Raw genomic sequence first — 12,355 nt, 5'->3', positions numbered from 1 at the left:
TCCTTAATGTCTTGAGAAACCATCGCGCCTCCGCCTTTAGAAATGTTTAAAGTCAGTCAGCTGGGGAGTGGAGTTCTGAACATTTTTGCGAGTATCTGTGTGCACAGCCCATAATATAACATGGCTGCACCTCGCAGTGTCGGCCCGAGATCAGCAGTGCAGTTTAACCACAGCATCACGGCAGATTTAGGAAGCAAAGTAGAAACAAAAATCTGTTTCTCCTGAGGCCCCTTCACACCTCAGATGTCTCTCAAAGACCACGAGGAGAAGCTACAGAACTTGGAGAAGCTGAGAGGCAGACATCACAGCCAAAACTCCAGTGTCACAGGCCAATAACCTCGTGAGCTCTCCTGACCATAACTTAACTTTCCTGAGCTACTGGAGCTCCTTCTACTATTCAAAATGTAGGGCAAAAACCATGTGGAACATATAAGAAAAGAAGGTCTGGAAAACTGGGTAAAAAAATACAGGTTTAGAAATTCGATGGTATTGCAGCAGTTTCCTGGGTGTTAAATAGACTCTTAAGCATCCAGTATGGTGGCCAGGAAGAGCCCATTCATTCTGAGCTGGAAGTGCCCTTCTTGTCATATCGGTATAAGCATGAGAATAGGTGCCCAGGTCCCAAGCCTGAAAAAGGCCTTATCCCCTGTGCATATACAAATAAGGGGCCTGACACTTGTTTGAGGTCTGAGGTGCAAGCGTTAACCCACTCAGGAAATGCAGGTCCACATGCAGCCTAATGGATGGTCCTTAAAGAGCAGCTGCGGACCACCATCACCGGAGCGATACTCTCTGCAGTTCAGAAGATGAGAGGTGATTTCATCAAGAACGTAAGGATATGAGAAATAGGAGCGAGAGTTGGCCATTCGGCCCCTCAAGGTTGATCAGATCGTGGCTTTAACTTCACTTTCCTGCCTGTCCTCCCATAACCCATTGAAACATATATGATTCTGAAGGGGCTTGACAGGGTAGACACCAAGAGATTGTTTCTGCTAACTGGGGAATCGAGAACACGGGGGCACAGTCCCATTTAGGATTGAGATTTAGGATGGAGAAATTTCTCAAAGGCTGTGAATCTTTGGAATTCTCTACCCCAGGAGTTTATGGGTGCTTCATCACTGAATTTAGTTAAGGCTGTGATAGACAGAGTTTTGGTCTTGCAGGGAATCAAGGGATATGGGGAGGGGGTGGGAAATGGCAGTTGAAGCACAAGATCAGCCATGATCATATTGAATGGTCAAGCGGGCTCGATGGACCATACGGTCTACTCTTGCTCCTATTTTTCATGTTCTTAAAAACTAGGTTTGTTAAAAAAGACTTACCCCAGTGTCGAGGCTAGGTCCAGATTCAAACCATTGGCCACTGCAGGACATCACTCCAGCTCCACGAGCATAACATTGATGCCCCGCCCCAGGTCATGACTTCCTCCCTCAATTATGAATTTGACTTCTCTTCCAATCACGATCTTTAACCACCACCCCCACCACCATCTCCGCCTCTCCAGTACCAACCTCGAACGTCACCCTCCTCTCCATCCCATGATTATCACAAGCATCCATTGCGATTCCGGTTACTGCTACTCTCCCCCAATCAGCCCCCTCCAAACTCCATTAATCCAATATTAGGGGCCCATCGGGCCCATCCATTCAGGTATAGGGATCACTCCTTGTGCACCTGATTTTGGGTGCGCACAACTTTTTATCCCATGGCTTTTGTGTAGCTCAGAATACCTCTCAACAATTCACTGGCTAAGCTGAAAATATTATTAATTTAATGATCTGACAGTCACTGTTACTGTTACAGTGGTTTCTTTATATTATTAGCTAGTTTGTTGGCTATTTATATACTTTTTTTATTCATTCATAGGATGTGGACAATGCTGTCTAAGCCAGCATTTATTAATCATCTCTGTTGCCCTTGAGAAGGTGGTGGTGAGCTGCCTTCTTGAACCGCTGCAGTCCTTGTGGAGTAGGTACACCCACAGTGCTGGTAGGGAGGGAGTTCCAGGATTTTGACCCAGCGACAGTGAAGGAATGCTGACATATTTCTGAAGTCAGGATGGTGTGTGACTTGGAGGGGAACTTCTAGGCGATGGTGTCCCCGTGTGCCTGTTGCCCTTGTCCTTCTAGGTGATAGTGGTCATGGGTTTGGAAGGTGCTATTGAAGAATTTTGTTTAAGTATTTGTAATTATTGTAACTGTAATTAACTATTTGATGTTTATTTCACAATTTGCACGAATCACAGCTACAGCTTCGCTCAGGTTCAGACAATGGCAATGGTTCTCTGAGATACAACCTGACAGGTGATGGAGCCGGGACTATATTCACCATTGATGAGGATAAAGGAGACATTTATCTCATAAAGAAGCTGGATCGAGAGGTGAAGCCATATTACATCCTGCGGGCACAAGTGGTGGACAGAGCAACCAACCAGCACGTGGAACCAGAGTCAGAGTTCATGATTAAAGTCCAGGACACCAATGACAACGAACCCCAGTTTTTGGATGAACCATATGTTGCCACGGTTCCTGAAATGTCACCGGATGGTAAGGGAGAGAAATTGTCACCTTATGAATGAAAAGTAGGTGAAGAGAAAGGCACCAGTTCCGAAAAAGGGTCATACGGACTCAAAACGTTAACTCTGTTTCTCTCTCCACAGATGCTACCAGCTGAGTGTTTCCAGCATTTTCTCTTTTTGTATGCATCCAATAGTCATTCTCTGGCCAAGCCCTCGTTGTACATGTTCAAAATGGCCTCATGAAAATATCAACCCTTGGGTAAAATTAAAATTAACCTGGGGTAGGTCTTGCTCTGGGCCCACTTTCTGCAATCACTTCAATATGGTTGACTCTTAAAATGCCCTCTGAACAAGGGCAATTAGGGATGGGCAATAAATGCTGGCCTGGCCAGCGACGCCCACATCTCATGAACGAGTATATTTTTTAAAAATCTGCCTTTTTGGTGGTCAGCCACATCGATGCCTGGCAGACCCAACACCTGCCCTGGTCAGGGAAATCCAATCTCCTTCAGCGTTATGTGCTATGCCTTTAAGGGATATCAGCATGACATCACGAGAAAGGAAGGGGTTATGCGATCCAGTCTTAGTTTCACTTTTGCTTTGAGCAGAGCACACTCACACACACACACACACAGCTCTGATGTCTTCAAGCTTATGCCAAAGTATAACTGTTCTCATCTGCCTAGTCTTAATAAATGAACTGACAATGTGTTTACCCAATCCCTTATGAGTGATTGGTATCTTGCATCTTGTACAGTAAATAAGCCCAAAGTAATACATCATTGGAATAATACGACACGAGGGCCTAAAACACTTATTAGAGCACTTGTTAACATACACAAGGAAACTAAAAGCTCTATGATTCTTTTCCCATTGCCTGAAAAAATGGCCCAACTCATTGAGATAAAAGCAAAACACTGGGGATGCTGGAAATATGAAACAAAAGCAGAAGATACTGGAAAACCTCAGCAGGCCTGACAGCATCTGTGGAGAGAAAAACAGAGTTAATGTTTCGAGTCCGTATGACTCTTCAGAGCTAAAGAGAAGTAAAAATGTGATAAAATTTATACTGTTTAAGGGGGGTGAAGCTGGATAGAAGGCCAGCGATAGTTGGGGGCAAAGGAGAGAATGAGAAAGATGTCATAAACAAAATGACTAAGGGGTGTTAATGGTGGTGATACTGACTAAAGGAGGTGCTGTTGGTGGCGTTAAGGTCAGAAAGCAGAATGTGACAATGGCAGGATAAGGGTAAGCACTCTGGAGAGAACAACATGAACAAGTGACAGATGGTCCTAGTGGGGGTGGGGTGGGGGAGGAGCGGAGGTGGGGAAAAAGACTGAAAATAGGATAAAAGGTGGGGATAAAACAATGAATAAAAATGAAAATAAATACAAATAAAAATAAGTGGATAAAAATAAATAAAAATTAAAAAATTAAAATGAATATTGAATAAAGGGGATTAAAAAAGGGTGAAGATGGAGGAAAGAGTTCATGGTCTGAAGTTGTTGAACTCATTGTTAAGTCCAGAAGCCTGTAAAGTGCCTAATCGGAAGATGAGGTGCTGTTCTTCCAGTTTGCATTGAGCTTCACTGGAACAATGCATCAGGCCAAGGACGGACATGTGGGCATGAGAGCAGGGTGGTGTGTTGAAATGGCAAGCGACAGAAAGTTCTGGGTCATGCTTGCGGACAGACCAAAGGTGTTCCACAAAGCGGTCAACCAGTCTGCATTTGCTCTCTCCAATGTAGAGGAGACCGCATTGAGGGCAGCGAGTTCAGTGGACCAAATTGAAGGAGGTGCAAGTGAAGCACTGCTTCACCTGAAAGGAGTGCTTGTGCCCTTGGACAGTGAGGAGATAAAGGGGCAGGTGTTGCACCTTCTGCGATTGCATGGAAAGGTGCCCTGGGAGGGGGATGAGGTGTTGAGGGTGATGGAGGAGTGGACCAGGGTGTCCCGGAGGGAACGGTCCCTACAGAATACCAACGGGGTGTGGGGGGGGGGGGGGGCGGTTGAAGAGAAGATGTGTTTGGTGGTGGCATCATGCTGGAGTTGGCGGAAATGGTGGAGAATGATCCTTTGAACGTGGCGGTTGGTGGGGTGACCCTATCATGGTTCTGGGATGGAGAGGAAGGTGTGAGGGCAGAGGCATGGAGATGGGTCGAACATGGTTGAGGGCCCTGTCAACCATAGTGGGTGGGAAACCTCGGTTAAGGAAGAAGGAAAACATGTCAGAAGCGCCGTTTTGGAAAGTGGCATCATCGGAACAGATGCGACAGAGGTGAAGGAACTAAGAGAATGGGATGGAGTCCTTACAGGAAGCAGGATGTGAGGAGCTGTAGTTGAGGTAGCTGTGGGAGTCGGTGGGCTTGTAGTGAATATTGGTGGACAGTCTATCGCTAGAAATTGAGACAGAGAGGTCAAGGGAAGGGAGGGAAGTGTCAGAGATGGATCATGTGAAGGTGGTGGAAATTGGGAGAAAAACTGATACATTTTTCCAGGTCCAGACGAGAGCAGGAAGCGGCACCGAAACAGTAATCAATGTACCGGAGAAAGAGTTGTGGGAGGGGTCCTGAGTAGGACTGGAACAAGGAATGTTCCACATACCCCATAAAGAGGCAGGCATAACTGGGGTCCATGCAGGTGCCCATAACCATACCTTTTATTTGGAGGAAGTGAGACGAGTTTAAGGAGAAATTGTTCGGTGAGAGAACAAGTTCATCCAGACGGAGAGTGGTGGTGGATGGGGATTGTCCTAGCAACATACTCAGTTGAATTCAAGAAGGCAGCTCACCACCACCACCTTCTCAGGGGCAATGAGAGATAGCCAGCAATGACCATACCCATGAATGAATAAGAGAAAGGCCACTCAAATGTTGTATTCCGAGTTGCTTGCAGTTGGTTGTGTATTTTTCCAACGGAGCAAAGTGACAGATTTGGTGTCCACTCCCACAGGCCATTTAAACTATGTCCAGCTGCAATATGCAGCCTCCAAGGGTGGGGCAGGACAGTTCCCGTGAGATGGTACTCTGTGCCACTAGAGGCCTGTGAGCTATATTGTCCTGTTATAGTGGCCAGGAATTTCCACGGAGCTGCTCCTGTTCTTTTGTTGTATTTTGCAGGAAGTGCAGTGGGAATCCCGTCGACTGCCAAAGACAGGGCTGGAATAAGACCGGGCATTTGAGAGACTACACTGTCCCAATGCTCTCCCAACCAACCTCCCAGATACCACTGCCCCCACCCCCGTAAACCTGGGACATCCCAAGCTCTGCCTGTCCACCTCTCTCCCCTCGCTAAACCATTTTGCCTCTCCTCCTCTCTCCCCTTTAAGTCGTTCCTTAAATCCTAATTCCAAGGCCAATGCTCTGAAAATGACCTTCTCTGCAATCATCGTTTTGATTCTGACTCTGAAGGTACTTCTCCCAAAAATAATAAAAATGCCTTTTTTGTCACTGCAGCATATATTTCTGTTGGCAACTCTCACACAAAACATCATAATAATAAATTAGGATGAGGTTTTTATGAGGTAAATATGCTGAGCGTGCTGCTGAGAGTATTGGAATTCTAATTCCATCTCTGATTTTTACTGCATTGAGTTTCCTGGTCTTCACCTGATTTAAATGGATCTGCCTTGGGCTTGAACATTTACATTTTCTCTGCTCTGCAAAAGGTTTTGCACCAAATCTGCAACCCCAATTCTAACTTGCATTTAGACCCATTCACCCATCATCCTTATGCTCCCTGGCTTCTTCTCTGGCAGAGCCTCAATTTTAAAACTCTCATCGTTGTCTTCAAATCCCTCCATTACTTTGTCCCTCCCAGTGTCTGTAACCTCTTTCAGCCCTACAACCCTCCTGGGACTCTGCACTCCCTCCAATTTTCAACCCTTCCAACGTTCCACCTTTGCAGACCATGTCTTTCGCCACCTGAGTCTTACAATTCCCTCCTTGAACCTTTCCGCCCCTCCATCTCTCTCTGCTCCTTTACATCACTCCTTAAAACCTAGCACTTTGATCACCGTCGTAATATCTCCTGATGTGGCTCATTGTCAAATTTCTACTCAAGGCTTGAGGGGCTGAATGGCCTACAAGTCATCTCTTACTCTTCTAAACTCCAACGGATACAAACCTAGCCTGACCAGCCTTTCCTCCTAAGACAACCCGCCCATCCCAGAAACAGGCGAAGGAGTAAACCATTCAGCCCCTCAAGCCTGCTCTGCCATTCAATACACTCATGGCTGATTTTCTACCTCAACTCCACTTTCTTGACCCCTCCCTACAACCCTTGATTTCCTGAGAGATCAAGAAACCATCAATCTCAGCCTTAAACAAAAACAGAATTACCTGGAAAAACTCAGCAGGTCTGGCAGCATCGGCGGAGAAGAAAAGAGTTGACGTTTCGAGTCCTCATGACCCTTCAACAGAACTAAGTAAAAATAGGAAAGGGGTGAAATATAAGCTGGTTTAAGGTGGGGTGGGGGGGAGGGGGGGGAGAAGTTGCGGTGGGCGGGGGGGGTGGTAGTAGGAACAAGCAAGCACTGATAGGAACAGATAATCAAAAGATGTCACAGATAAAGGAACAAAGAGGTGTTGAAGGTGGTGATATTATCTAAGAGAATGGGCTAATTAAGAATGGATGGCAGGACACTCAAGGTACAGCTCTAGTGGGGGTGGGGTGGAAAGACTGACAGGGCATTACAGGTATAGATTTAAAAATAATGGAAATTGGTGGGAAAAGAAAAATCTATATAAATTATTGGAAAAAACAAAAGGGAGGGGGAAGAAACGGAAAGGGGGTGGGGATGGACAAGGGAGTTCAAGATCTAAAGTTGTTGAATTTAATATTCAGTCCGGAAGGCTGTAAAGTGCCTAGTCGGAAGATGCCTTAAATATGCTCAATGATGGAGAACCCACAATCCTCTGGGGTAAAGATTTCCAAAGATTCACAACTCCCTGAGTGAAGAAATCTCTCCTCCTCTCGGTCCAAAACGTTACTGTTTTTGTAGTGAGCCGATGATCGTGTATAAACACGTTTCTGCTGTGCTTATTTCAAAAATCCTCTGCAGTGATGTCTTTGTGCAGAAGCACGCGTTCAGGTCCGAATGTTCCAGCCTGGTGGTGGCGGGACCCGCCGTGGGAGATTAAGCAGCCCAGTCAAAAGCCCATTGACATTCGGAGGGGCTGGAAAATCCTGCCCTCAGTTTCACAGAATAGGAAAGAGCTGAGTGCGTTTCAGGCTGTAGGGGAAAGCTTTAATGAACTTATTACTTATACTCTGTGCAGGAACCTTCGTTACTCAAGTGACAGCAACAGATGCTGATGATCCATCCCATGGGGGCCATGCCAGGATAGTGTACCAGATCCTGCAGGGACAACCATACTTCTTGGTGGAGCCAACAACGGGTGAGATAAGTGCCTCGTGTCTCGAAATAAGAAAGACTTGATTGGCTAGTTTGTGTAACAAGTGACATTGAACAATGAAGATGTGCACAAGACATACACTGGTGATTCGTATTAAACTGAAATTGGATACCGTTGTTTGTGGCTGTTCACACAACCAGGATAAGGACAGAGAAGATAGGAACTTAGGAACAGAAGGAGGCCATTCAGCCCCTTGAGCCTGTTCCATCGTTCAATTAGATGATGGCTATCTATACAAAATAAAATCTTGCACTTTTCACAACGACTGGACATTTCAAAATGCTTTACTGTCGGTGGAGTACTTTTGAAAGTGCAGCCACTGTTAGAATGTAGGAAAGACGGCAGCCAATTTATGCACAGCAAGCTCCCACAAACAGCAATATGGTGATGGCCACACTCTCAGGCAGTGCAGTGCAGATCCTAACGATATTCTGCCTAAAAATGTTTCTCCTCATGTCACCTTTGGGCTTTTTTGCCAATCACCTGAAATCGGTGCCCTCTGGTTCTCAATCCTTCCATCAACGGGAGCAGTTTCTCCCAATCTACTCTGTCCAGACCCCTCGTGATTTTGAAAACCTCTATCAAATCTCCTCTTAATCTTCTCTTCTCCCTGGAGAACAGCCCCAGCAACCCACAAAACTAAAAGCCCTCATCCCTGGAACCATTCCTATAGATCTTTTCTGCATGCTCTCTAAGAGCACATCCTTTGCCGTCAGTCTGATAAGATATCAAACCAGGTCCCTGCCTGCCCACTCAACAGGATCCCATAGCACAATTTAGGAAGAGCAGGGGGCTTCTCCCTGTTGTTCCGGCCAATATTTATCCCCAAACCAACAGCAGCAAGTCGTTGGTCTGTGGAATTCTCCTCCCTAGAGAGCATTGGAGGGAGGGTCATTGAATATTTTTAAGGCTGAGTTAGATTCTTAATTGACAAGGGAGTCAAAGAGTTATGGGGTGTAGACAGGAAAGTGGAGTTGAGGCCACAATCAGATCAGCCACGATCTTATCAAATGTCGGAGCAGGCTTGAGGGGCCGAATGGCCTACTCCTGCTCCTAATTCATACATTCATATATGTTCCTCTCCAAGCCACAGACCATCCTGAAGTGGAACAATATCGCGATTCCTTCTCTGTCACTGGGTCAAACTCCTGGAACTCCCTTCCTGACAGCACTGTGGGTGTACCTGCACCACATGGACTGCAGCAGTTCAAGAAGGCAGCTCACCACCACCTTCTAAAGGGCAACCAGGGATGAGTAATGAATGCTGGCCCAGCCAGCGATGCTCACGTCCCATTAAAGAAAAGAAAAACCATTAAAGCTGCCTGGTCACTAATTACATTTCTGTTTGTGGGATCTTACTGTGCATAAACGGGCAGTCATGTTCACTACACTACAACAGTGACTACACCATAAGAGTACTGTTTTTCCTGTGAAGTGCTTTGGAATGTCCTGAAAGGTGCTAAATAAATGCAAGTCCTTTATTCCGAGCAAGAACATAGGAACAGGAGGAGGCCATTCAGCCCCTCACGCCTGGTCTGCCATTCAATGAGATCATGGCTGATCCACGGGCTAACACCACATATATCTGCCCATGCCCCATATCCCTTTAAATACCTTTGGATAGAAAAAAACCTTTCAATCTCAGATATAAAATGAACAATTTGAGCATCAATTGCCACTTGGAGAAGAGAGTTCCAAACTTCTACCACTTTTTTGCATGAGGAAGTATTTCCCAACACACGTATTTGTAATTTGGGAGAAGCGTGTGGGTACACAGAGTAAATTTCAAGTCCTACAAACAATGCAAGGAGACTCTGTTTTAAAGTGAAAATCGCTTTTGAAAAGAGAGAAAAACATTTGGATCAAATGGGCGATGTAAAGTACTGATTTTTCAGAGAGTTCTGTAAATTGCCCAGTGATGGCTTATTGCAAGATAAAACCAAAAAAAAACATCCACAGTTTATGACTTTCGAGGGAAAATTTGCATTCGGAATTAGGAGCACCAGGAAAAGATTCATGCCTTTGCGGCGTATGCAGTTTCTTCTGTCATTAATATTCTACCAAAGCGCTGTATCAGTTCATATTCCCCCCGCAGGATCTCTGACTGCTAGTTCTGGAAATGGAAGGAAATGGAAGAAACCCAGTTATTCTTTTCTTGAGGAAACACTGTGCTGTGCACGAAAACATTTTAACCCCTGTCTTCCCCAAAGTAAATATTACCGCCCCCCCACTGTTCGATGTACCATAGTCAAAGCCCTTTCTCAGTGAGTGGGCAAGTGTGCATTGTGCACCTTTAGCCCTGTCATATTGCATAGGTAGGGTGATGCCTTAAGACTGCGACCCTATCCTCCTCTCCTTTGTTTTGTCCATGTAGGGAGGTGACTACTGACACGGGTAACTTCAGGAATTTTCTCTTAGCTCACTGAGTTCTCTGCAATGCCATAAAACTGGTTGTGTCAAGTCAGCAGCTTATTTTACATCTCTCCTGCTGCATTTTACACGCTCACGTAGAGTCAAGATCTACCCGTGGGAGCGTAATAAATAAGACGGCAAATTTTCGTGCCCTCCTTAAGTGCCCTTTTAAGAACACAAGAAATTGAGCTTGCTCCACTGTTCTTTATTCTTTCATGGGATGTGGGTAAGGTCAGCATTTGTTACCCATCCTGCTTTGCCCATGAACTGAGGGCATTTAAGAGTTAACCACATTGCTGTACGTCTTTTTAAAAAAAATTCATTCATGGGATGTGAGCGTCGCTGAATAGGCCAACATTTACTGCCCATCCCTAACTGGAGTCACATGAAGGCCAGACCAGGTAGGAACGGCAGGTTTCCTTACCCTAAAGGACATTAGCGAACCAGATGGGTTTTTATAATAACCAATGATAGCTCACCATTGCTGAGACTAGCTTTATATACCAAATTTATTAATTGAATTTCAATTCCACCAGCTACCATGGTGAGATTTGAACCCATGTCCCCAGAACATTAACCTGGGACCTCTGGGATTATTAGCCAAGTGACAGCACCACTATGCCACCATTTGTCCCAATATATATGCTACAATAAGTTCATGGCTGATTTTCTACTGCAACTCCGCTTTCCTGCTTGATACACACATCACTTGATTGACTGAGAGTCCAAACGTCTATTAATCTCTGTCTTGACTCTACTCAATGACTGAGCATCCTCGGCTCTCTGGGATAGAGAATTCTAAAGATTCGCAAACCCCTGGGTGAAGGAATTTCTCCTTATCTCAGTCTGAAATGGCCGACCCTTTATCCTGAGACTATGATCCCTTCTCCAGCCAGGGGAAACATCCCCCCAGCATCTATCCTGGCAAGCCCCTGAAGAATTTCAATGAAATCACCTCTCATTATCTAAACTCCAGAATGTAGACCCATTCTACTCAGTTTCTCCTCGTAGGAAAATCCTTTCATCCCCGGAATCACCCTTGCAGGCACTTATAATCTCACTTCACCAGGGAACACAGGAAATCGGCAATAGTTTTCTACATCTGCACCATCAAAGATGACCTTGTTCAATGGTAGCACATACATTGTCCATGATTCCACTGACATTAACGTTAATGGCTGAAAGACTGTAACACCAATTCTCCAATTGGCACTGCCAGTAGGTAAGAACCCATGTCAACATCAGTACGAATATCCCTGTACTCTCATGGCAACAATAATATATGTAAAAATGCCCATCTCCTCATCACTTACCATCTTCCCTTTTCCCAAAGTTACCACTAATTTCTTCCTTATTTCTCTGCCCAAAGGCAGGGCTGACGCACAGCACCACCACCTCCCCCACAGATAGGGCAAGGGGGCTGGTCCCGAACCCACCCCAGCCAGAATGGGGACCGAACCACATGGTGTTGGCACCAATCTGATCCACACCAGCCATGCAGCTAACTGCCCCTCCCCGCAACCCCCCCCCACCCACCCACCACCCCCCAACCACCACCAACCCCCCCCCACCCACCACCTGCCAAGAAGTCCGAGTTAGTACATAAGAACATAAAAAATAGGAGCAAGAATAGACCATAGTGCCCATTGAGCCTGCTCCGCCATTCAACACCACAATAGTTGATCCTGGGCTTCAACTCCATTTTCCTGCCTGCTCCCCATATCCCTTAATTCCCTAAGAGACCAAAATGTTTGTCTAACCCAACCTTAAATGTATTCAATGAGGAGTCATTCACAACCCTTTGGGTAGAGAATTGCAAAGATTCACAGCCCTTTGAATGAAGTAATGTCTCCACATCTCAGTCCTAAATGATCGGTCCCTTATCCTCAGACTGTGCTCCCATGTTCTAGATTCCCCCCACCAATGGAAACAATCTCTCAGCAGCCACCCTATTGAGCCCCCTCAGACACCTCCTTTAGCCAGTATCACCACTGTCTCAACACCCCTT

At 45.7% G+C, this 12,355-nt stretch overlaps 1 protein-coding gene across 1 annotated transcript in view; it reads left to right on the top strand.

Moving 5' to 3' along the window:
• Nucleotides 1-12,355, top strand: part of LOC144680018 (cadherin-7-like) — an 86,246-nt gene that overhangs the window by 15,807 nt on the left and 58,084 nt on the right. The window contains exons 2-3 of the mRNA XM_078541101.1: nucleotides 2,246-2,546; nucleotides 7,798-7,917. Of these exons, the coding sequence (XP_078397227.1) occupies nucleotides 2,246-2,546; nucleotides 7,798-7,917 (421 nt within the window). The remainder of the gene's footprint in view (nucleotides 1-2,245; nucleotides 2,547-7,797; nucleotides 7,918-12,355) is intronic.

Source organism: Cetorhinus maximus, chromosome 4, assembly GCF_964194155.1.
Source record: "Cetorhinus maximus chromosome 4, sCetMax3.hap1.1, whole genome shotgun sequence".
In the NCBI taxonomy this organism is placed as follows: Eukaryota; Metazoa; Chordata; class Chondrichthyes; order Lamniformes; family Cetorhinidae; genus Cetorhinus; species Cetorhinus maximus.
This window is presented reverse-complemented; position numbering and strand designations above follow the sequence as displayed.